The sequence below is a fragment of the Colias eurytheme genome, chromosome 14 (genome assembly GCF_061535395.1).
Source record: "Colias eurytheme isolate Ceu_HAF_F1 chromosome 14, ilColEury1 Martin Lab GWU primary, whole genome shotgun sequence".
NCBI lineage: Eukaryota > Metazoa > Arthropoda > Insecta > Lepidoptera > Pieridae > Colias > Colias eurytheme.
The window spans coordinates 4,494,972-4,522,528 of NC_142993.1; the positions used below are offsets into that span (position 1 = coordinate 4,494,972).

Below are 27,557 nucleotides of genomic sequence, written 5' to 3' on the forward strand. Positions count from 1 at the left end.
GAGGATTAATAATTACATATATTGTTTATGTAAGTAATATTTGCAATGGTAGTTAATGTTATATTGCTAAGAATTTCAAAATGAAGCGTTAAGCGATCTCTTCCAGGCTGCCTGTGAAGAATAGAGAATTTCAACGTTGAGATTTTTACGAAATTAGGATAGGTAAGTGGTCTATGTGGTCGTATTTTCGTAGTTCTTAAAACCAGCCTAGTTCGTGGATACAGTTCGTGGATTCAGTGGATACAGTGGTTCGTGGTACGAGTTTCAGCGTTTCAGGAGCCAATTTAAATTTGGTTAAAACGGTAAGAAATACCATAAACATCATAGGTAAGGAACACTGTAATACTGTGTAAGGAACTTGCCAAAGCGTAAAGTTTACGATTTGTGGTGCATTCTAGACATTGCATGGTCGTGTCAAAGTACAGTGAGTACTCATAGATGTTTTCGAGTTTATTTTTAATTCGATTATGGAGCCATTTTAGCCTTTGGGGACGTATCACGTAGGTACCTAAGCCTAGTCAATCCGCGATATAGGTACCTACCTACCTAAATTGGGAGCCACAATGCTACGAAAATAATATACCTATGTATAATTTAAGTATGTTACAAGTATGTGTCGTTTTAAAGAGATACTTCCTTGATTTGCAAATGAGCTCAATTAAATATGCCATATAGTAGGAAGGAAAAAGTGTAAAAGACCATAAGTTAATGTAGGTAGGTAGGTATGTAGTATTTAAAACATTAACTTATCTAAATATATGCCAATAAGTTCTATACTTAGGTACATAATTTAAAATTATCAGAGTTATAATCAATTAAATTAAATAGGTACTTACCTACCTAGTAAATTTTCATTTTTCAAGGTACCCAACTAGATCGATATTTAGAAGATATTTAAATAAACTAGATATTTCATACATATTGAGTTAAAAACTAGGTATATAAAACTATATGAATAAGAAATAAGTAATGACCAAAGCTGTAAAAAATTGGATTACAAAAAAAAAACTGATTTATTTCCTGTACTTATACCTACATATTATATACCTAGGTACTTACTACATACTTTTACTTTTATATATATTTACATTTTTATTTCAATGGAAACTTATAATTAAAAAGCTCTTAGAAACGGGAGAGAAGGTAGATTATAGGTAGGCCGTAGGTAGATAGGTACCTACTTGGTGCAATGCCGTAGGTATAGGTATTTAATAATATTATATCTAATAGGTGTGATTCAATTGATTTTATGATTAAATAAGAGATTCTCACAAATTTTCTCTTTCCATTAAAAGTACATTTTTCATTGTGCCTTTGAGACTTTAATTTTTTTTAATATGTAGGTAGGTACGAGATCTCTCCCTTGGGAGGGAAACGTATAATTTACCTAGATATAACAAATATATATTATTTATTAAAATTTTCCCACACACCAATTTTCGAGTTAATTGAAAAACATTGAAATTCAGTTGAATGAACTCTGACTAAGGACAATAAAAAAGGCTAAAAATGGAAAAATTGCGTATTGAGCACATTTGTGGGCGGCTGACGGACAGAACTAGCAGAATTTTGCTAATAATACCTACCATAAAATATACAAATGCGAATTAGTTTTAAATTTAATTTTCTTAACCAATCTCGCCTACAAATTGATGGTATAAGCACAGACTAATAATAATATACTACCTACGTATACAAGTATAAGATTTCATTAAAAAAAAACACAAATAATAAGGTAGGTACTTATGTAATTAATAGATAGGTACCTATCTAATCTTGTATCAAATTCATATTAAAACATTTAACAATATACAGAGGTGGTGGTTACATCTACCTAAAGGTAAAGAAAGATATAATGAAAGTTGAAACGTATAATAATATTTACAAATTCTATGTGAAGTAGGTACCTACATAATTAAGTAGGTATTTAATAAATAGATATGATTTGCACAGTGCCAGCGGAAAATATTGTTTGATTTTTAGGTTATGGGTAAATTCAGAATAACTATTAAATACTTAGTTATGTATTTACATAGGCATGTCATTATTAATTCAAGTAAATTTAAATATTTAATTCGGATAATTATAGAGAATATTAGGTGGGTACCTAATTCTCTTTTTTTTCGTAAACATTAAATACCTATACCTACATATATCTATTGATTTATGTAGGTGCAATTCAAAATGTATTAATTTCCAATCTGGATTTACCTTCGTAACTACCTAGTTGTTTTCTTCAGATATTAAGTTTATGTAAAGTCATATAATTTTAAAAGTATGGTTAAGTAATGCAAGTGAGGAACGTGACAAAGTTTTTAATTATTAGACGTGAAAATCGCCAGCGAGTAGGAGGGATTTCAGTGGCCCCCATTTGACCGCCATTACCTTATTTGGCACGTCTCGATTCTAAATATGGCTCGCGGCCAGCCCACCGCTCTGCAGCCGCGCTCGCGCTGTTAGCTTCCTATTCTATTATTTCTATTTACGAAATAAACTGAAAATAAAAGCTCTATTTTAATACAGATTTTGGGTACTGAAACGTTCGCGGGTTCCCGGTTTCCTACGGATGTGTCGGATTACGCTACATATTTCCATCTCTATCGTCAGACTTTTATATATTTAGTGTGTGAGCGAGACGGATAGAGATCAAGGCGCGCGGGACGGAACCGTGCGAAGTCAGTTGCGGTCCGAGCGGCCAAGTCGTCAGTCCCGCCCTCGGTTCTATCGCGTTTTCGGTCAGTCTCCGTTCGACGTTCGAACGGTGAAGTGTGTATAGCGCTTGTGCGCACCGGTTACTGTGGCGTACTGCGAGGTTATAATGGACGCGCCCGGCGGAGCGCGGGAGCCCCGCTTCGGGCCGCCCTACGGTATGGGACTTCTTGGAGACGTGAATGATATGTACGGTGCTGGACGGCCACCGAGCTCCCTCGGTGGAGGTCTCAGGCCCGGCATGCAGCCCTGCACGGTGCCAAGGGCCGGTGTGAAGAGACCGTCTGACCAGTGTTACGATGAAAGACCTTCCCAAAGTCTCGGCTTGGAGCATTGCGCGATGCCAGACATAGCTGATGATGGCTATGCCTCCTTACAACCGAAGAAGTCGCCACCTTCTAATGGCAAGAAGACCAAGGGCCGTGTTAAAATTAAAATGGAATACATTGACAACAAATTACGGCGGTACACGACTTTCTCGAAGCGGAAGACTGGCATTATGAAGAAGGTGGGTCGCTTGTGCTTTTGGCAATATTCCATAATATGATGTTCAGAAGCACTGACCACTAAATGAATATTGTGTGAAAGTGTATTGTATCATTATAAAAAAGCTCAAATTTATAGTGAAATTAAAAAGTTACAGTAAGCTAAGTTTGATAGTAATTTTGTTGTGTTGTAAAAACAATTAAAGTTTGAGCGCTCAAGGTAAACTTAATTTATTGAAATTGAGGAAAAGTCAGGGCATTTCTAATTTATATATACCTATCTTTGGTAGTATGTGAATAAAGAAATATAAAATCTAGTGAAAAAATTAGTTTTTATTAACAGTTTAAATGAAACTTAAGTTTTATTGTCAGGCGCAGACAATATTGGTGAAAAATTTTGTAGGCATTTCTAATTCCATTAAAACAGGTTAAAAATCAATATTGTCTTAATCATAATTAAAAGTATTGATTTAAATATTTTTGTAAACAGTTGTCATGATTGTTGTAAACAATAATAGGCACTGTAACTTAAATTGGTATTTCAGTTTATTGATTAGTAAATGTGATAGATTATATTTTTTCTTGTTGTTTTTGTGATACAATACTTGAAGCAATCTTCAACATAGAATCTTTCATATGCAATACTTTCATATTACAATATTACAATTAATAATTACAGATTTATCAAAGCAAAATATAAGGTTATAGGTTATGTTGCTGTTGTCTGACATATTATTATGGAATATTGTGAAAAAAGTGCCGGAATGTATATATTTCTATATATTTAATAAGTTTTAGCAAATACAAAACCATTTATTAAGTGTATTCGAAGGGAATTTTGTGTTTATGTGAACATTTGGGATGAAAGTTATGACAGGTGACAGTTTAAACCAAGATAAGTTCAAAGTGAGTAATTTTTATGCAAATACGCCTAAATACATACTAAGTAATTGTTTTTTGGATAACGAACTTGATTTCATTAAAAATTCTGTGAAAAGGATGTAATCAATAGCAATAATGTTTGTTTATATGAGCAGCTGTCAAGTGTAATTGCCCACAAAATTCACTAGATGGCGGTAGAATATATATGATTTTTATAGTCCGTACGTTGCCTACCGTTTTAAAAAGTGATAAGAAGAGCCAAGAAAATAATAAAATAATCTCCTCTAACTATATCGTATTTATTCACGTAAAAATAGCGATTTCGATCAAAATAATTTATTAATACTAATGACCAAGTAGGTTATTTATTTGAATTAAAAATAATAATGTGACAATAGAACACGGTATCAATAGGCATTAAAAGTAAAATATTAGTAGGCACTGCTTAGAAAACTGGTCATACGATTTAACTTCAGACGCGGACAGTTCGATAGAATAACATTTTAATTGAAATCGTGTAATAATTTAAAATTGTAATTTTCAATGAAAGCAAGATAATGGAAGTTAATGATCTTCTTATATATAAAAATGAATCGCAAAATGTGTTGGTAAGCGCATAACTCGAGAACGGCTGAACCGATTTCGATAATTCTTTTTTTATTATATTCCTTGAAGGACGAGGATGGTTTTTATGTAGAGAAAACGTAAATATGTACCACGGGCGAAGCCGGGGCGGACCGCTAGTTTAAGATATAAATGAACTAATATTAAATGTTCAAGTTACGAAATTAAGGATTCTACGCATTTAAAGAATTTTAATGATAAAAATTAAAAAATTTCTGCTCAATTACTTGCATCCATGACACATTTTGCAGTCATAATGGCGCGGCGCAAGTAAGTTGTAGCAAAGCGAAACTTGCATTTAAATTCTATCTAGGTTCAACGCGATTGAAAAATGTATCTGAAACAAATTTTGTTACGCAACTTTGAACTTAAATTTTATATCTAAGTATAGGTAGGTATATCAATTTACATAAAACGCTGTAAGTATTTATTTTTTCATCCCTTGATCTTTTTACATTGACGCGTTAGACATCCTACCTACTAGGTTCTACGATTTTTATATGACAGCAATTTTTTGAATAGCTGCTCGCCCTGGCTCCGTCGTTTTTCTATATTTTGTAATTTTCTAAATTATCAAACTAAAAATAGGTTTTATCTTTAAATAAGTTTAGCCGTTCTTGAGTTACAATTAGTTGCTTATTAAGTTGCATGTAACACAACTTTCTTTTAAATATTAATAGTAGGTAGAATAGATATATTGAATTGGAATAAATCAATAAAATACGTAGGTATAAAAAACAATGCAAAAATCGAAATTATATGCAAATTAAAAATTAAGTAAAATTAAAATGTCTAAGTTTTCATCTTGTAGGTACGCTATAAAATATGGTTGGGCACATTAAATATCTAAAAAATAAAAGATTTCGCTTGATATATCTAGGTAGGTACCTATTCATTCGCTTGTTGTTAAGGGGTTAAAATACCTACCTATATTTTAAAATCCGTGTATAATATTAGGTTCATCATTCTAAGACTCAACATATCGTAAAACATACGAAGTGATGTCAAAAATAATCAATTATGCCACCACTAGCCCAGCTTCATTACGTAGACATTGTCAATCTGTGTAGCTGTAGGGATGTCACAGTGCCGTGTAGACATGTCCCTGATCCCAGAACATCGGCTTGATTTAACGATAATGGTGATTTTACTCATTCTGCTCCGAATAAACGACGCGGACGTCTCGAATCTAGCAGATCTATTCCTTAATAAACGGTTTACGTTCCATAATGAAGTAGGTATAACGTTAATTGTAAAATATCGTTGAACGGAAGAGTTTATTGACAGAAATATCATACCTGTTATCTACTCACTTGTTATTCAGATCCTGGATTTACAAATTATTCTTTAAATTTTTTTAAGTGCAAATATACCTGCTTTCTTAGACGTAATTTTTATTAATTATCTATAGAAAGCACAGAAAATATGTATGATCAATATGGCACATACAATGTTGTACCTAATTATGGATTTATATATTTTTCATTCGTTAGTCGGTATTTACACAATAAGTTTTTGCGGTTGCACGCGAGCGGTGTCTCGCAGCGGGTTACGACGTGCCCCCTTCTGGTACATGGAACGTATCCGTCTCGTTAAACCTTTTTACTTTATCTATGCGCTCTACTCTATAGTCTATACTCTATGCTATTGACTATCTAATCTGTATAATCTTGTTTTGATATTGTTCCAGATAATTAACTTTTGTTCATGGTATTTTTGTAATAATACCATCTTGCAATGTTTAAATTTTTATTTGATTCGAACGTCTTGCTTCAACAAAAATAACTTTGAACCTTAAACAATTTTACTATGGAATAATTTAAATGAGTCAATATTTGATATACCTAGTAGTGCTACACAAAAAATTGTGTACATAGGTACCTATTCATTTTCATCTTTATTTAATTAAAATTTGAAACTTCATATTTGCATTGATATTATATTCGTTTTATGTTTATAATCGTTATGAGAAATATTGTGGCAATATTCATAATTTATCTGACACTTCACAGTTCACACCAATAATAGTATACACACGTAGGTATATATATTTTCCTTAAATATCAATATATTTAAATATCTTGTTCTAAAATATATTTTTTTGCCATATGAATCTTGTGGAAAGATTCATTGTATAGACATTGTTGTCTTCCGTATGTTAGTTTATTAGAGGTTAATCTTGACAATCCTTCAGTGGGTCCATCTTCCGTCAAGTGATCGGCTTGTATACAAGAGTAATTACAACGCCGCAGGGGTTTCGAGAGACACGATTTGCTGGCCAACGTCGGCGTGTGTCGGTGTTTTGTAGGTAAAGCATTGTGCCTTGGCCGACTTTGTCGTGTTTTGCCGACAGAATCTTGCCGCAGGCTGTTTGTAGTAGCAACGAGATTTTGCTTCTATATACCCTTAAATTTTATATGACGTTTCTTCGAATTACAGTATGATTCTCTTGAAGATATTTTTACTTGTGTCTAATTTTCTTTGCCTTTGAGTATTAGTTAATTTTAGCGTGCATTTGTCGTTAAATTAATTATATGAAATCATCGTTAAAGCTTTTCAAATTAAAAATTAAAAAAAGAAAAAACATATATATACCTACTGTATATTATACATATTTTCTAATTAAACGTCAAAACGTTTGAGATCACGATCTCATGGCGCAAAACCGGTCAGAGCTGTTCTAAATGAGTCAACTGTGGACTCAAATGAAACCCCTTACCCTATGATGGCTTTCATTTTATATTGCTTTTGTTCAGAGCGGGAATAAATTATACAGTCCGATATAGGTCCGATATAGTCCTTAAAGAGGACATTTTAATAAATTTAAAATAACGATTATCGTTGGGTCGCTGAGTCGTGATTTCGTTAGCTTCGTGGTTGGGTCTTTGGTTGGAATAAGTCGTCACGAGCGATTACTAAATTAATTAGGGACTAGCCGGGATGTAGATTGCGAGCTAGATTATTTTCCCACACGACTAGTCGATAACTTTTATGTTGATATCATAATACTTTGTTAGTACTATTGCGACTGATACAAATCAGCACCGAAAGTATAACACTAGATGATATTAAGATTGGAGCCAACTTTTTATTATTATTTCATGGACTGTCGGTCACACCAGATGTCAACGGCAACAGTGCAGAATAAGGGTGCACTCACACACATCAGTCACCGTCACGGCACGTCACCGGACAGGATTAAAAAAAAATATGTATCAATAGTTCTAGTATGACTCTGTTCCCACACGACAGTCGCCGGCACGAAATCTACCAGTGACGTCACCGGTCAGGCACGTCAAATAATCTTTCCATACATGTATCATACTTTTATCCCTACTCACCCGGTGCCGTCACGTCTCAGTTCAGTCAGCGTCGTGCTACCGTCAATAATTGCTACATGTTCTCTAGCGTGACACACGTCTAATCACTGACTAACCTGATGTATGTGTTCAATGATTCAGTCAAACCGGCGACGTGACTGACGGACAACATGACGGTGACTGGTGTTTGTGGATACGTACACAAACCGTCACCGATCAGTCATCGGTGACTTGACGGTGACTGATGTGTGTGAGTGCACCCTAATGTATGAGCAGGCATCATATTGTATTAATCTTACAAAGGCGCACGTGATTCTTTACACTGCCGCGAGATGGCCTTAAACTGTTTACGTCTCGGGTCACATTGTTCGGGAACCTCTTTGTTCACTCTGATCGCCTGGTACTTTTGGAGCCGTATTTGGCACGCTTTCGTAAGTTAAATCATGCAATTGCCACATTTCTGGGTAATTTTTGAACTTTTACATACCTAATATTAAATATTAAACTGTTTATTGTGTAAAATATTGGATAAATATCAGTTCTGAATAATATTTTATTACCGAGACTACAAAATACATAATTAATATAATGTGGGTCATACGACGAACATGATCGAGTGGCTTCATAATAATTATTATAACCACTCGCAAATCTTTCGTTAGATGTCCCAGCCGCCCACCATTGCGCTCTTTTATTAAACTATTTAAATAATTGGAGGGCGGATGGGATTTAATAATGCAGGTTGCATATATGTAGGTATATTGTATTTTATACCAGTTATGAGATTTATCTTTCTTTAATTGCTGAATCTAATCCACTAACCATCCTACCACAAAGTTAAAGATAGACAAACCAGCATATTGTAGGCAATTTCAAAAATATAAATCGAACTGTGTTGTAAATGTAATTAAATAATGGACTTCCACATGGCTAACTTAGATAGTTGTGTTACTGGGTGAACATAAAATATAGAAAGTCATTGGAATGTGACCACTACAAACAGAACTTTACCTGCATTACAGTTTCGTCTCGTTATGGTACAGCAACTTTGAATACCGGGCGGCACGAGGGCCTTAGATTGATTGGCCGCTTGGTAGGGAATGTCTGGCTTGTGGGCCCGCCTCCCTGCGACACCTAGAGAGAACGCCTTGTTGTTATGCGCGCCTAGTACACGAGTGCCATTGAGCACCAACAGCCTACCTTTCACAATTGCTATGTGCGTTGTTCACACTTTTTGTATGGGTAATATTCGTTTATTCAAAGAATGCATGTTCAATTAAATTATTCATTAAGCTGAATATCTATAAGAATAATATCTAGTTATATGAAACTTTTTTAAATACTAGAAAAATAACTTTTGCAATTTTAAATATATTCCAACATCAATCTAGGCTTAAGTCAAGTTGGACAGATGACAGTCGACTTGCACTGATTAGTTGGAAGGCTCGACAGTTTGTCGATGTCCAATCGGCTAATCGGCGAATTTATCGGTTAGACACTAGTTCGTTAGCCGTCGGTGCATATCAAAGACTCCACAGAATCACGACTGTAGTGTTATCGAAGTAACTTTTTGAGAATACAGCCTGATAACGTGCACGACCAAGCCTAGGTAATGCATTATTTGTTATGTGACGGAATGTCAGCAGTGTACGCATAATTATCTACTTAAACATTAAAATTATTACTTCTTCACTAAAGCTGTGCATGACGTAGTATTGTATTTCTGAATTCTGAAGCTACAATTACTGGTAAAGAGAGCAAAATATCTGAAATTTATAATTAAAAGCAATCAGTGAGTAATTACAGCGAAAGCACGCAGAAGAAAAGTTTCGTTTTACAAAGCGCCCTTAAATACACTATAATTAGGTACATAAGAATTTTAATAAAGATTCAAAATTACGCGAGAGTTGAGACATGTTACTTCCACAACTTCAAAATGATTTGTCAACTTTGGTCGTCACTTAATATTTTATTTAATAAAATACGAAATTCTCATAGATACCTACCTACCTACATTAGGAAGGAAGCTAATTATTTAAAAGCGTCTTACAAATCATTGACCTGTGATAAGAAATACGAAATGGCTGCACTTTTTTTATTGCGTAGAAGACACAACTCTTTCTCTTTAAATACTTTTAGTCTCCATTAATTTATTATTTGCAATGTTAGCATATTCCATAAGCTGTTTACTGTAATAGGATAATTGATAGTTAAAAGGTGTTTTGCGTACACAGGTGACTTGTAAATGAGCAAATAATACCTTGATAATATTTTTATAATCAGTATTTTCCATAATAGGATCGTTCTATGTTACGTAATATATTTTACTAAAACTTTTATACTTTTTAAATAGACAAATACCTCATACATAAAGTATATTTCAATCTATTTACCAATCTATACTAAATCAATTAGTAATTTTATTTAGTTGAGTAATTCATTGAAACTGCAAGGAGATAAAATATTCAACTACCTCGAAATCGTACAAATTGAACATTCAAAAGATCTCATGAATTATCCTATAATAGTATTTACTACCCGGTCTGCGGTATCATTGAATTTCTTTACTTTAATGTTATTTTATTCAGTTCCAGGTTTTTCAAGCTATTATTATTAAACGCAAATAAAATTGCTTTTTTAATACAAGGTTACTCTAAAAGCTCTCTTGAGTTTTAAGTAACTATTATAAGAGGAAAAATGTGAATAGGGAATGTTGAAATTTTAGTATATCTGGGCTCTGGCACCTATTGTATTTTCAAAATAATAGATTACCTTATAGGTAAAGTATGAATTTACATAAAAATAAATGGGCTGCAAATTCTTAATTTGTGCTTCTTGTGAGTATTGACAAATGTATCATGGAAGGAGATCGGTATTCTTATTAAATACCTTTATTGCTTACTAACTGATTTAATTAACACGCAACACCCACCTGTCTTGGTGCACTAGCTTATTATTACCGAGATAATTGACCGACAATTTGCTCCTTGAAATTATTGGATTCTATTTCTTTCAATAGTAGTAAATTAGATTATAGGTAGGTACATGCAAATTGATTATTTTGATCAATTTATATCTTGCGCTTGTTGGAGATGCTCATTTTCTTTAAAATAATTTAATGTATGAGTTTAGAATTCCATTTTTTCGAATATTGTATAGGTATAGATTTTTAGTATTTAAGTTATTTTTCTATTGGTGCAATTACGTTGCAACTTGTAACTCTTTAGCTTGCCTTGTGGTAACCGATACGTTCCGTTACAATTATAGCGTGGTTGTGTCATAATTACATTGACTTCATTCAACTGGTTTTATTATAACTAATTGTTCATGTCTGTAATAAGAATTGTATTAATAATACAAGTGATTTGAGTTTAAATGACAAATGATAGCTTAGTTACAAAAAAACCGGGCTTTTTTTATTATACGTAGGGCCGATTTTTCAATCCTTGGTTAAAATTTATCCGTCCAATAAAGTATTACACGAACATATTATTAAAATATCACCTATAAACTATCAAATACAGACAATTAGAATTTAGAATACATTTTTGAAATGGTAGTTTAATACGTTATTCAACGAATAGGTAAGTTTTAACCAGGGATTGAAATTTTAGCCCAATAAATTTTTAATTGTCTAAACCATGTCAAATTAAATATGCATGTAATAGAAGTAGGTATTTAAAATAAAGCAAAAGCTCACTTAAATATTCCGCGCTGAATTATTTTGTATGTTAGCAAGGATATAATTTAAATTAAATGACTACGAAAGAAAAATGGCTCACGCGATACGTTTGCGTTTTTAATATTTCGCAGTCGTTCATATCAAGTGAGAACGAGAAATTTATACTCGGCGGTGCATCAGTGTACATAATTACTATAATCCCCTAATGTACCATATAAATTACGTTTAACACGTAAGCTTTATGTTTAACCCCGCTACACCTGCGTGCAACTGGTTAGATGGAAATAGTCAGGTGCCCGGATATATGTGTTAGCAGTCAGAGGTGTTGGAAGTAGAAGAGTAGATCCAACAGCTTAGTTTGGTGTAACACCTTGCAGAATTGGGGAACATTTTCTGAACAGCCCTAGGATTCTGAAATATTTTAAAGGAGGATATATTTTTTATATTAATAGCATTTTAAAGGAAAACGGTATAAGGAAAAGACAGAAAGCGATGAGGCTACAGTGTGTGAGTAGTTACTGTATATTATATAATATGTAAATGAAATAAATTATTAAGTTGTGTAATTCCGCTCGAAACGATGCTTTGAGTAAACGTTAAATTATAACGCAATTAGAGATGATTACTCACATTTAATGCGATACGTTAATGTTGGTACGTAAATGCGAAATCGCTGAGCATGTTCGTTATTCGGTTCAGATGTTATCTGAAGAGACGCGAAAAAACAGCGGGAGCGTCCACCATAACGTTCGATAGCTCGCCGTCAAAATATCCGACCGCAGCCAGCAGGGCCCCATCCATAATGTATCGGCATCGCGAATTTAATACATTAAACATTAACGAGTAAGTTTTTATTTGATTACGACTCGAGCAGCGGCGACATTTCGCTTTTTTATGTCAATTAAAAAATTCACCAAACATGAGGATTTCGGTGGGAAAGTTCGAGTTTCGCCAGCATCGCCATGCAATTGAACTAACTAAAAGGTTTTTACAAATGTTTCCCAGAACGAGGGACTTTTGATGTGAAACAGGATTTCGCCGCAGATACCGCGTGTTACGGAATCCTTTCAAACGATACCGTTTTTGCCACAGCCTTGATCGATGACTCAAGGTTGCTCGACATCTGTAAGTGTTCGATATTTGGATGCAACAGGTGAAGCGATGATAAAAAATGTGAGTTTTGCTTTTCTTTGATCGAGTAGAACCATCAAAGGCAGAGTTGCGGCATCGCCCACGTTCAGACTGGGCTGCGGTGGCAAGCAACAGTCACAAAGTAATCACGTGCGCGCCCACTTGACGCCTACCAATGCATAACATTGCGAAAAAACTATATCGTGAAACACTGCTTCTGCTTTAACCTTGAAAATTCAAGCCTTCGTTAAATTGTTCTCGTGGGTATTATCCAATTAACACAATAAACTTGTGTATCTTTTCACTTTTTATACATACCTAAGTAATATTTAGTGAAACAAAATATAATAGACATAGGTTGGCTAATTTTTGTAAATAAACTAGACCCTGCGAACCATAAACATACACTTTGTACATATCGTCCTCGAAATAGCCTCATATCACAATTTTATTACCTATGTGAACATAGAAAAAATCTAGAACACCTCACTGAGGGCGCGGGCACACGGTGCGTTGCGGCGCCGCACCGCAAAGATTTCACCGTGTCAGTGGGCACACGAGTGGTGCGGCGCCGTAACGTTGTTCTGTCGCAGCGGCGTCGTAGCAGCGTTGCACAGCGTGTCCTTCCTTGTGACGCAAAACAACTGAGCGGTGCCGCTCCGACGTCGCACCGCATTCACCCCTCCCCGCCTCGTCTTGGTGGTTACAAGTCCGGTGCGGCGCCGGAACGCATCGTGTGACATGCCACAGATATTTCTATGTAAGACGACGCAGCGACACCGCTCCGGCGCCGCACCGCCGCCGCAACGCATCGTGTGCCCCCGCTCTGACGCAATGTAACGACCGTAAAACTGGTCATAATTGTGCTTAAACGCGCTACAAGCTCGGAAATGAAGTATTTGGATAATCCCAATAATTCTCTCGGCGCATGTTAGTCGTTAATTAAGCTATTTGTCAGGTGCCGGGTCAATTTACATTTCTCCCGGATCCCCTGTACACCGTTGGTTAAGAATCGAAACGACGTATTATTATCCTTTTAGGGAGGGCGGCATCTCTAGAGAGTCGGTTAGTTTCTACGGAACCTTTCATTCGGACCACCTGTGTTTATTTACTCGGACGTCTGAATTGTCCAGTAAATAAGGTTAGCAAAATGTCTAGCCGCAGTTCAGTGGCATTAATATTGGATTGAATAAGATTGTGATAGAAATTAGCATCTAACACGGAGAAAATCTCGATCTAAAATCGCTCGTATGCCGTCGAATGTAAACCGTTCAGTGAGGAATTCTATCGATGGATCTAAATTTATATCGTAACAAAGGATGGATGAGTATTCACATAAAATCTCAACAGATAGCAGATAGCATTAACATGTAAGCAAAAGCTGAGGGTACATGTTGTCGACAGAGGTATAAAAATGTCCTGCAGGGAGCACAATTCATGGGAACTCGTTCTGGTCAGCGACAGGCCATCAAGTTGACTCAGTTCGCAGGTGAAATGTATTGACAAGTGGTCTTCCTTGATGCATATCGGTGTGATGGTATCACCGTCGCGGCGCTTCAGTCGGCTCCTGTTACCCACGGACCCGTTGCATTGTGGAGATCACTGATAGGGCTTGTTTATTTAGCACTAAAATTTATTCAGTCATGAGAAGCCATTAAGAAAAGAAATATTAACAGTTGGTCATGTTTACGTCCATAAGCTCCGGTAATATCGTGCTGAGTTATAGTTGTTTTTTTCGTATCCATCCCTGTAATTAATTGAATGTTAATATATTTTATAAATGCACCTTTATCTTAAGCCTAATGTTTACGAGGTTCACATTGATTCTATTTAAGCAGCCTTGTAAAGGTACTTACATAATAACACAGTTTATAGTCTAGTGATTTCTCAATGAACTTAATAAATCAAGGTCAAGTTAGCGCCCACAAAATGATAGTCTGTCTGCATGAACAACATTCGATAAATGGCAATAGGCGAGCAGGAAACTTATGGAAGTCGTTCGAGTGATACAATAAATTAAGGGCATGGCTGGACGGCCATTCATAAGCAATATTGCTTGTTTATGAATGAAAATTGCAACTTATAAACGTGCTATATCGACACCATTGCTATTGATAGCCTGCTCGACCACATTAAATTTGCATGTGACACTAGACTCTACGTTTCTTATAATAATTACGGCCTACTAAGGCACGGCTTTATTGAATCAAGGATGGCCCATTGTTCTGTGAGATTGGGCATTGTCGCTTTTAGAATCTATTGTTGTATTATTAGGATCTGGTTTTTTGATTTGATCTTCCTTTTATGTTTTGTACAAAAGAAATCCTGCGTGCACGGTAGCTACAATAACATCTTCAATCCAATTAATTCAAGTTTTATTTGTTTTTCAACAAATGCGTTCAATTAATGCTTTTTTTTAAACATTGAAACTTACTTTCTACTTCTTTCAAATATTGGACTATACAACTTAAATAAACTTGTGATATTAATTTTATCTTTTTTTATTATCAACTTTTCGTATGATCATATATCAGATTTTTAATGGTTTGGACTAATTACATCACCTTTATGTGTGTAATTTTAATAAGTTATCATAATGAACACTCGATTATTTTTACAAAACCTTTCACAAATCCAGCTTATCTTATATTCCTTTCACAAAACGTGGCTTGCAGGTTGGCTACTGGAATTGTGGTAATTTTTCATTTCTTATAGGTAATCGATAATTATAAAGAACTTGTTAAACTAATCGTTCCAGTTTTCACAAAGACACTATATTATCTGCAACAACGTTCAATCAACGTAAATAATGTATACAATTTAAACACTATCAACAATGATTTTTACCTCATAAATATGTCAGACAACATTCACTTGTTTTACATAATCGATTTAATCATTTGTGGGGATTATTTTGTGCCGTGGGCTTCTTATATATTTAACGGTTATTGTTCTTCTTTATAGAAAGAAAAAAAAATCCAATATTTTCATAGTTAAACCAATGGTTAATTAAATGCCTTATAAATACTGCAGCGCTAATAATAAAATCACTCCTATTTTATTTTTTCAAACATAAAATCTTACATTATCGAAGTATTTTGTAAGTGGTTAAGTTATTAAACGTTTAAATAATTGCTCATTATAATTTTTGAAACTTGTCTCTTATTTTCATGTTTTTTAATATGTTAAAACGTGTCGCATCCGATCTGTAGTAAGGGATAATGGAGTTGGCGATGGCTTTCACTTTTCAATCATTACCGACGACTCGATCGGCTTTAATGGGTGTGGGGAATTGGCAACCCTTTACAAGATTCACATCGAGATTCTTAACTCAATTATCGTCGAATACCACGATAATGTTTTTTTGATGTTATAACAAATAGCATGTCTTCATTTTACGCCTACGTATGTTGAACTTGCTGATCTTGTTTTATATTGTAGCACTAAATAAAACATTCAAACGTTTTTGATACGCTATAATCATAACAATGTTCTAATGTTAAAATGTGATATTTTAGCTTATATTAGTCTGGTTAAACATGTTTTAAATGACCTTTCTATTAACAAACATTTACCTCCGGTGATTAAATATGACATTTTCTCAATAAAGTTTCTAATAATAGGTAGTACCGATTAGATTATTTTTGGATTTCTATGAAATGCATTCGTTTGAAACTTGTTTAAAAAATGACGTGTCTTGTAGGTTAAGTTGGCCAGCGCGAATTGTTTAGTCCCGTTCCTTAAAAGCGGTCGACCTTTATGCAAATGGCATCACAGCATCCTCGCCATACAAGTGCGATGACGTAAAGATAGCTGAACTGGCAGACATCGCCACGTGGCGTTCGGGTAGGCAGGAGACGACCCGTTTAGACCTTTTACGCTTAATCCACTCGAGTACTACACAAATATGGCAACCTTGTTTCATAACCTGTTTTTGGGGTTTCCTCGATCCCTGGTGTATATGATACACGTCTTACGGCACGTGGTTTATAAGTCAAAACTGCGTCCTTATTAGGAAGCCGTTGAGCCAATTTTGTCTTATTTGATTTGTTGATGATATTCATTTTTGCTTAACGACGTTTGTGCTTTTATAAGATTATGAATGGGCCGATTTTTTTATTTACAATCTATTTTGCGCATTCTTTAACGATGCTTTGTGTTGTAGGAAACAGGAAACTCATACCTACATGCGTAAATCGTAATTCAAGGATCCATGTTATGCTTTAAATAGTAATGTGATAAATAAATATTCAAGATCATTAGGTTTTCATATGCTTTTGACATGCACAATTATTGAGTAAGCCCATACAACATCTGGTCGTAGAAGAGATAATTGTATTTATTAAAGTCAATCATTGAGATATTGTACATAAGCTTTTGTGAATGAATGGTATGAATAAAATGTTATGATTGATTCTTTCATAAAGATTTATCTTAAAAGGCATCGAATATAAATCATATTATCGTTTGTTAGCAGTAGAACTTGTAGTAAATTTTATAACGAGAGTAAAACAACATTTTCAGTTATATTTTTAATATAAAAAACATTTAACACTATTTTCGCTGTTTTTCACATACAAAAATATTAAATGACAAAAATCGTTAAGGAGGCACTTGAGGAACATAGTCATGGTAATCATCTCTGGCCATCAAAGTGTAAGGTGTCTTGATTAGCACCTTTATATTCCCATCACGACAGGCATGACAATTACTGTTAGCTTCTGATACTAATGTGTGGCTGGTAAGTGTTCGTAATGGACTCTCAGTTGGACCATAACCGCCAAGAACGAGTTGAATTTTATGCTGTTATTGCAGTTTGCATTTAATTATCGTTTCTTGCAGCTTTTGTTAATGGTGGTAATGCTTCATGCTGTGAGGCGGACGCAATAGGAGACGACAAATCGTTGTTGCCGCTTTTTGTTGCCGTATTAAATGATGCTTTTTGTTCCAAGAAATTACTTTTTAGTGCAAATAACTCACGTTTATGTTCGTTTATTTGAGAAAGTTCTTAGATAATTATGCATATACTTTACAGTTTATTGCATCAAAGATATTATCCATTTTTATATCTATATAGTTATATCGAGTGGAAATATTCTAACAAGTGACAAAAAATTGTGTTTATTAATCCCATGTAAGACGTTGACGCTACAAATATTTTTATAATTGCATTAGTCGGGACAGGTCGTCATTTTCGATAAATAATCGGCTTTTTATATTATTAAAGTAAAAAGTTTCATAAATTAAGGTAAAATGTTTATTTATACCTCCGAGCTATAAAGTTGTTACTCGAAATTACCAAACTTTCGTTCTGTGTCGGCGAAAACGCAGTATTATCCAATAAAATTAAAACGCTATAAAGGTTCATGCGCGCATCAAGAGTCCTACAATTTGCTCAAGAATCATGGCGTATACGCGATATAATATTGTTATTTGACGGTTACTTTTTCTTGTGTATTTCTGGTTTCTTGTTTCTTGTTTCCGCGAAATGCTCTCTTGCTGTGACGTGCTGGTTGTTCTCTGTCAGAAGCTGAATTAAACGAGGTTGGCTTGCAATTAAGGGCTGTTTACCGGGCATTAATTTTTGGCAATAAAAGACGAGCATGCTGAAAATGTTCGGTACGCACGCGCTTGGATGCTCCGTGGGAAAAGCGGCCGCTTTGTACTCCATTGTACTTGTAATTAGCAGTTTTTTCGAGCGCCATCTCTCGAGGCGCACTTGGAGAAATGTCGCATCTCGTAATGCGCTGTCCCAAATGTTTTCCATTAATTTGTGACTCGACCACGGCTTATTTTACATTGAAGTGCTTTTTATTTTGAGCTCGACAGTTCTCCGTTGCATTACAAGTAACAAAATTTGTGTAATGCTTTTGATTTTTACTCGTATTTTTTAAACAGGATTCGCGAATGGTTATTTACGTTTGAATGATTTGAACGACACGTCTTATCGTTGTGTTGAAAGTTTTACATTAATATCTTTAACTAATTTGATTAAAAAAACAGAGTTACATTTTAATCTCCGCATGTTTGAAATCTTTTTATTTGGTCATTTTCTCAAATGTGAATTCTCCATAATAAAAAAAGAAAGCACATACCTACCTAGTTAATGTAAAAAGGGAAATCCTAATAATAGTTAGGAGACATTTATATACAAGGGAATGACGTCCGTTATCTAGACGGTTATCTTGTTTATAGAGCTATTAGATTCCACGCTATCGAATCATGTATCTAGACTTAGTAAAAAATGTAGGTTCCTACGTTGTACGATGAAAAATACTATTAGGTCTTAAGTTGACGTTGGCGCCAATGATTGTTAGAGTTTTCTTTGTGGTATACAGTACAACCAGTTATGTTTTTAGAGTAAACAAGTTTCATAGAAATAACTATGTGCGCATTTTTAATATATGTAAGTTCAAGTTGCCAATTTTAGTACCCACAACACAAGCCTTAATTGAGCTTACTGTGGGACTAGGTCGATTTGTGTAATAATGTCCTATAATATTTATTTATTTATTTTTAGTAATGTTATTCTAACCTATAATAACGAACCCGAAATTTATGAATAGAAAACTTTTAAATGAGTTGAATATTACCGAAACCTGAGATACTGTTAATTTTTCTTCCTAATAATTGGCAGATTAAAATAACAATCTCATATATTTAGTTTATATGATTAAAACGTCAAATTTAATTTCAACCACACCGTTCCTGCCACTATTTATAAAAGTGGTCACATTATTACTCCACAAAGTGGCCAGTGTCGCTTTCCTTGAATTTTGTCACAATCACTTCAATATTTATTATTGTATCTCTTACAGACCTACTTGTAACTCAATTAATTTGTAAAAGTAAACACGCTACCGTGCATAATAATGGTCTGACAGGCGGAGATCGCTTTTTGTAAGCTTCTGCTTTAATCACCTCGCCACATGATGCTGCCTTATCTTATCTTGTATTATATAAGAAGACTTAATTAAAACGCGATAGGTTTTGTCCGTATAGAATTTAATCAAAACAAAACACATTTACATAATGAAAATAAATAGTACCTAGATCTAAATTTGACTTCTCTTTGTCAAAACGAGTCCTGTAAAACCTCGAAAAATTTCACCTTAAAACTAATTCTGGGTTTAATATTAAAAACATTTCATCATTCTTACATTGTGTCATTTTCTGGATATTAAGTTGATTGGTTTAGATTAATTCTGCGCACGCGCATTCGGCAACGAGTTTTCGAATTTCATTGCACCTGATACTACTACAATCACTCTTGACTTAACTGGATCACTTGTCGATTTTATTTTTTGCTCGACATAATAAGTAAGAAGGGGCTGATCTACTGACTGGTGTTACGATAATTATTAATTAGGTATTATTAGCTGATCTTGTTGGATGCAAGATTAACGTCATTTTTTTTTAAGTTGACGTTGATAAGCGTGTCTAGTTTCCCACATTCATAGGTCTGCTCTCTCTATTACGATAACTTTTTTTCCAATATAATTTTAGTCAATGATGTACAATTAATGTTTTTATGAAAAGGTTCTAAATCGTTTGTTATTGTTAATTTGCATATCATTACATTGTTTCGGTTAGGCTTTACCTGTATTTGTATCTAATGAAATCTTGTCTCACTTTATGTAGCTGTTAACCAAACTCAATTTTTCTGTATAAATTTCATATTTTATGTAAGACATTAATGAAGTAATATGTAATATAAACCCGCTTTCCTTTATGCAGTCCAAGGTACTTGAAATGTTTTTACCAACCAACAATCTGTCAATCAATCGATAGCATTTCGTTAGGCAATCGTTGAAGCGTTTAAAAATTTTCATGTAACGTGATTGCCTTAAAATATGTTATTAATTTCCGTTACATGCTCCACTAATGACTTAATGCTACGATTCATTATTTTTGCACTTTTGACTTTTGCTGATTTAAAGAAAGTCCCGGACGTCTTTAATAATAATTGGGTGCCGTTTCGACCATTCAATCAGGATGTTTTCGAGTTTTTTTTTTAATTTGTACACAATTGTACACGTATTTTTCTTCGTGTCGTCAATCATATTTAACAACTAAGCTCATTAAAGGTGCATTTGTAATTGTCAATTTCGGCAGTGTCTCTTGACGGCAGCGGGTCTCTCGTGCGCGGTCGTTAACACCCAGGCTTTAAGGGCTGTTTTCATTATTTCCACTTACACAAGAGATGGTATCACTGGTGTAATTGAGCTGCTAATTACTGCCTTATCATCAATCACGTTATTGATCGATGACACTTTATCTGAAGGCTAGTAGGCCACGATATTTGCGGCTTAAAAATATATGCTTGTCTTTTTACAGTTCCTCATTAATTATTAAAGTTTATCACCTAACTGCGTATGTGTTTCATTATAAGATTATCATTATGAGATAGCGTTGCATAAAGTAATAATACATTTCACTTTATGTACCTACGCTATTTATTGTAGTCAAAATATCAGGTTTCACTTTAAACATAAGTAGGCGATTGAACTCGTATCGTATTAGATTTGGGCTTTAGTGATTTAGTGGAATTATGTAATGAAAAGCAAATCAATATCAATGTCAGACTCTCAAATTAAGAGAAATAAAATTCCCACCGAGCTCTTATCTTCTGTGCATTAAGGTTTACTATCTGCTTAACATCAATTTAGGCGCCAGCAAACATTGACACTTCTACAATTTTGTCAATCGCCGACGTTAAATTGTTAACCCAAACATTTTCGGTTACGGAGTTCTTATGTCTAGTGCAATAGAGCTTAAATTCTAATACTGCCTATAAAAGTTAATTGGTTTAAATTGTGTAGGTGGCGCTAGTGGGTGTGTTAATTCGTAGGGCACACACAGAGCCGTGAGAGTGATATTGCTCCCGAAATGAATGGAGGTTTACTTACGAATTATAGGGCGTGGGAGAGGTGAAAGGTCGAAAATTAGTTTAGTTTTTTATATTCCTTACATAAATTCAATCTGTATTTTTAATTTTGGCGATAAAGATATACTAAGGTAAAATATTCCACTCATACTTTACATGGGTAAAATGATTATGCCAATATCGCCACGCAAATCATTTGTTAAGTAAATTGCACTAACGGTAACTATTTCTTTTCAGGCTTACGAATTATCAACGTTGACTGGGACACAAGTGATGTTGTTAGTGGCGTCGGAAACCGGACACGTGTACACATTCGCGACGAGGAAACTTCAGCCGATGATCACGTCGGACTCCGGGAAGCGGCTCATACAGACCTGCTTGAACTCGCCCGACCCTCCGACGACGAGCGAGCAGAGAATGGCCGCCACCGGCTTCGAGGAGACTGAGCTCACGTATAATGTAGTAGACGACGATATGAAGGTGAGGCAATTGGCGTATCCTGGTTCCGCGCAATACCCGATAGAACACCACCCGGGGCTCGCCCCGTCCCCGTTGCAGCAGTACCACCAGCACCCCCCCTGTCCCTCGCCGCTCCCCCTCAGCTCGCTAGGCCAACCGTACTCACACGCGCACCTATCGCACCCCCACATGTCGCATCATCCGCAACGGTAGTTCAGATGGCACTCCACTTTACCCCATTTGCTATTTAATTGGCATGAATATCGATCGCTCTCGATGTTGAGAAGATATCGATTCCTATCGGGATAGTCACGTTCTAGGTAAGCTTGTAAGGTTAATCGATAAAACTAATGTACATTTATACGTTACATTTTGTAAATAGATGTCGGGTCAGTGTTATCTGTCACGATTTTCGAGAATTTGAGTGGTGTAAAACGGGTTTACGTTGTTTTCGCAATTTATTTGTATGAAATTATTCTTAATGATAAGCGAGAGTTTCGGGTAACTGATTGCGAATCGAAATTGACAGGTAAAATCGAATCGTGATAAACGTAAAAGTGAATAATTATCTGACAGGATTTGAGGCTACCGAGTACAAATAAACGATTAACTTAATAATCGTTGCTGTATTATAAATGGTAATAAAAAACGTATACGATTCATAATGAAATATTTCTATAAGTTTCAATTTGTCTAAAATCAATAACTATCGGTCGATAAATCATTTATCTACTGGTCTATCAGTGGCACGAATGATAGACGTGGAAGTGGTGTTGAAAGAGTTAGATCAAGTAGCGTATAATAATATTTAAAACCGTTTCTTAATTAACGTTAAAACCGGTTGCGACGATTTAGAGTGACGTCTAAAAGGCGTAGTAAGTACGGAACGCGTTACTATGAAGTCGTTATGATGAATGAATCGGTGTTTCATTCTGAAAGTAATCAATACAGGTCAAATACGGCTTAGAACGGCATTCGAGCCGGCAATAACGAAAAGTAGTTATCAACTGATATTACTACGGGATATATCGTACTTATTAGGGTTCAATAACAATGATTGACATGTGCTTAAATATGGTCTTTAGTAAATTTGTGCTACATTACATGTTAACTAGATTGTGGCGTTCTATAGATTTGTCTACCACGTCGTAACATGTATGTAGAATTACGTCGTTTGTTACATTGTATCTTGTACCTGTCTGGTTTTTCTAGCGTCCGTTGAGAATAAAAATATATATTCTCAATACAGTAGCAGGTGTTTGAAACTAGAGACAGTTTCCAATTATCGAGAGGTCTCATGAGCCCGAGGCCTTAAATCTACTTCACCTGATCCGGATTATCAAGAAACTTAATTGAAAATTACTTTCGGCCGAGAAGAGTGTTTCTCATAAATTTCGCTGTCAAACGTGATGGTACAGTGCGGATGAGCTTGTATATTATTTGTTAGTCTTTATAATTTTTGTTACACACTCCTACCATCCACTATAGTGGATGGCAGCAAACATTCGTATTGCTCAAATATTCAGTGAATTAGGAATATGCAGCTAGTAGCTGTGCTCTGTACATCGATTGCACTGTGCCATAAATATTATTATTGTTTCTCATTTGCATATCCTTTTCATTATAAAATCCGCCGGCGCCCACCGCGCCCTCGTGCCCGACCTCGGAATATTACCTGTCAGATTTGATACGACGAAATCGATTACGTCAAATCTCTCGTTTCGCACTCACTGCGATAAAAATCTCTCCCCCGAGTAGAATGTATTTGACATGCGGGTATAACATGTCCGCGCCTACATCGACGGTTATTGTTCACGCGTCGTCGGACGATAAGTCTATTTAATCGAAATATTCACGCTGTAATTACGATCTCAACAGATAAGTGCCTCCTGTGACGGCGTCTTCAGACTCTCTCTTTTAAATTTTATTTCAGGTATAATCGTGACTAGCGTACGCTTTTAGTGATCTAGTTTTATGTTCGCGAGTCGACGTTTCATCTTCGAATAAACAGTTATATATTTGCATTAGAGTCATGGACGTTATTATGATATTTAAATATTCTCAACATGCTATTGTCGTAGTCCGGCGCGAATATAAACGGTTTTATCCACGTTCCTCTGATGATACTCGTAATATGGCATCGTAGGATGCAGATGCTCTTGTGCATGAATTAGCGGTATAAATGTGGAATTCGGTCAGTGCCCTCGCAACGAACAGATCTCCTAATCTTGCATTCGCCGGCTTGATGTTATTTCGTAACAGCTCTTGAGATTTCGCTTTCAATGCGCAATGATTTTTCCACAGTCGGCTTAGAATGTTTGATTCTATTTCGAGGCACGTAGACATCAATTTAAAAAGATGTCGCCACTGTAGGACATATATTTTCAAGTTGCAATGTTTTTAGCCGTCTACGAGCGTAGGGCGCCGCGGCCGTTGGAAATGGCGGCAGTGAGTCACGCTGATAACATATTCCTAGTGAATTGTGACTCGCACGAGACGCGCGCCTATTTGAGACATCGCTAATCGCTCGTTAGGTCTCATGCGCCTCGCTTTATTAACTTATCAATACTATTGTTTTGATAAACGCCCCGGCAATTTCTGTTGACTCATCGTATTGTGAGGCATAATTGGCCGCATGTAAGCCGATTGCTCTTGTGCAACCCTGACTTGTAGCAACAATAAGGCTAATTTGACTAATAGGTGCGTTGTAATCGTCACCGCGTGTGGTTTAGGGATTAAATACAATATCATTGGTTGTAGAGTCTCTGCATCTCCTTTCAGTTAATGAGCGCCGCACTAAAGCCATTGTTCTAGGTTTTTGTTTCTTTATCTTGATTTCAAATTGTATGGGCATTAATATTAGATCTGATCAGTGACGACTTCTAATGAGAATAAAATATCGAACAAATAATTCTCCTCAACGAATCTAAGGTTATATTGTTTTCAGATACATAATTTTTTTTGTAGATAACATTGAATATATCTTTTGGATGTCTTTTATCCAATCGGTACAGAGCGGCCGATCCAGTCATTACCATATTATTTAAGCTTAAACGCACCGCCGAATCGATTTTTTAATTATTTGATGTTTGCGAAATGCGTATTAAACGATTGGCTGTGCCTTGTAATTAGTGAGCCGCCGGCCACCCGGATAAAAGACAAATGTTCAACAATAAAGACTTATAATCGCTATCCGCCCCTGCTGTGTAACTTCGAAGTAGAAAAATGTGCAAATCTGTAGAAATTTGTGTAGGCCTCCTTCACTTACGAAGATGTATTATCGAACACGTTTCTTAATTGCTCCTTATAACATCTGATAAATATTTTTTATAATTTAGATTTAAATAGGGAAAAAATCTGTAAGGATAATAGAAGCACGTACGTAGTGGCAGTGATATAATGTTTTATGTGTAACTAAGCTTTCTTAGTTTTGTAATCCATACTTCTGTAAACCATATTTCGGGGAATGGCACGCATTTTTGCTCTTACGACGGACCTGTCTTCTCTCTGTTGCTGCATAAGTCAGTCGCGAACCACGCAGTTTGCATTCCGATAGGCTTTCACATGTACATATTTATGTACAGGATTTTGTGTCTCCGTAATGTATATTGTGTACGCATAAATACAATAGCCACGACGGCTAAACCATCGTTACCGCAAATATAAAGTTAATCGCTTTGGGTCACCTGCTTGTCAACTTTTGAGACAATTTGTAGAGTTTGATCGGGATCCTTTATGTTTAGGCCTTTCATTGCATCAGAGAATAACGTATCAACACAAATTGGCATATAGATGGGCTATAAATATCATAATAATTGCCTGGCATTTCATACCTATCAGATTGTACTGGACGCATCTAAAGCCCATAGTATAAACAAGGTTCATTCAGAATTCTCAAACGTTGACCACGATGTATTCGAAATGTTGTGTACATTTTGTTGAAAGTGAGTTTCAAGCGGCGCCTCATGGATATCCTAGAACTTGGTGCCAAGTAATCCGAATTGCCCACATCATTATCTAGCGCTCGTATCAAACATAATTCCACTCACATCGCAGTTACCGCAATTCTAATGATTTGCAGTGGAGGTCCTCTTTTGTATGCGCGGGGCACGTCAACTTCTGTATGCAAGGTAAGACTTTACTATCCCGTGCCCATCGGATCCCGAGACTTCCGCGACTGACCGACCTGATTGCTCTAATTGAAATTTATTCGCTGCTGCGAACGCGTCCCGATTCGCCAATGCCATCGCTTAATCCATTAGATTAATGAATAAACGTGCAACTATTGTCTTCGTTTGTTCAATTATGTATGCGTCTGTGTTTATGCGGTCTCGTTTACTGGATTGACGCTGGACCCTTCTCATCCATTATAGATTTAGTTGCATATCGTCCTGCAGGATGCCGCTGTCCGCTTATTTCGATAATTGGAATCCCTGTTATATTTCCTTACGAACATCTGCGATGCATATCTCGATATCATCAGTGAAACAATTCCACTAATAGATAAATTGTAATATTCGTTTTCAGTCGAAGTTATAATTTCGTTCGAGCATTGAGCAATAGAGGTGCAAACACAAGGCGTAGATTATGCTCAATTAATTCGCCGAATCCGAGTCGGCCCACTTCCTAAAACTAGACTGGGAGACGCAGATGGTTAAAATTAGGCTCGCCGGGAATAGCGTAAACTGGTGCGTGCCTCGTCACCGCGCACCGACCTCACTCGGATATTGTATTACATTATATCACAACAACATTCCTCTTATGCAATTTTAATCACATGTTGTCCTATTTTTATTTGGTCAGGCATTTAAACGTTTAAATGCTTACAATAATATTTTACTTTTAATGTCGAAATGTACGTAGATAGAATCTGGTCTAAAATTGATATTTTGAATATTAATGACGTGACACGCTTGTTTAGTTAAATGTTTATTATTTTACTTCCTTTGTTTTGAAAACTATTACTATAGACCGGGAGATACTGACACAAAATTTCGAGTCATTTGTAACAGGATGGCGGTTCTACAGGGTTCTCAGTACGCAATGACAAAAAGAAAAATGATGGTGTGAACGCTGGTACCGGCGGCTTAGTCGCGTGGGCGTTAGTCGAACTCGTCGGAAAATAGCGAAAGTCAAACGATTTGTAACAGTATGGCACTTATTTTTCCTGTAAGTTTGAGGATCAACGTATATAAATACAAAATTTCAAAGAATTAGGTATTGGAAATCTTCACTTATATAAATTAATACTAAATTAATTTTTCAAGTATGCCAGCACTTTTTCCCCCTACTAGAAGTATGGCAAATATAATAATGGTCACATTTTATCAAATACTCTCCAAAAATCCAAATGCAATACTGGTACAAAAAGTTTGGCG

The 27,557-nt window shown here is 35.5% G+C and overlaps 1 protein-coding gene across 4 annotated transcripts in view; it reads left to right on the plus strand.

Annotated features, from left to right (window-relative positions):
• The first annotated feature begins 2,691 nt into the window (after window positions 1–2,691).
• The window catches only part of bs (serum response factor blistered), a 173,452-nt gene continuing 148,586 nt past the window's right edge, over window positions 2,692–27,557 (plus strand). For all 4 annotated transcript variants that reach the window (XM_090109622.1, XM_090109623.1, XM_090109624.1 and 1 more), the window contains exons 1-2: window positions 2,692–3,217; window positions 21,958–22,200. In XM_090109622.1, the coding sequence (XP_089965748.1) occupies window positions 2,819–3,217; window positions 21,958–22,200 (642 nt within the window). In that variant the 5' untranslated portion in view covers window positions 2,692–2,818. The remainder of the gene's footprint in view (window positions 3,218–21,957; window positions 22,201–27,557) is intronic.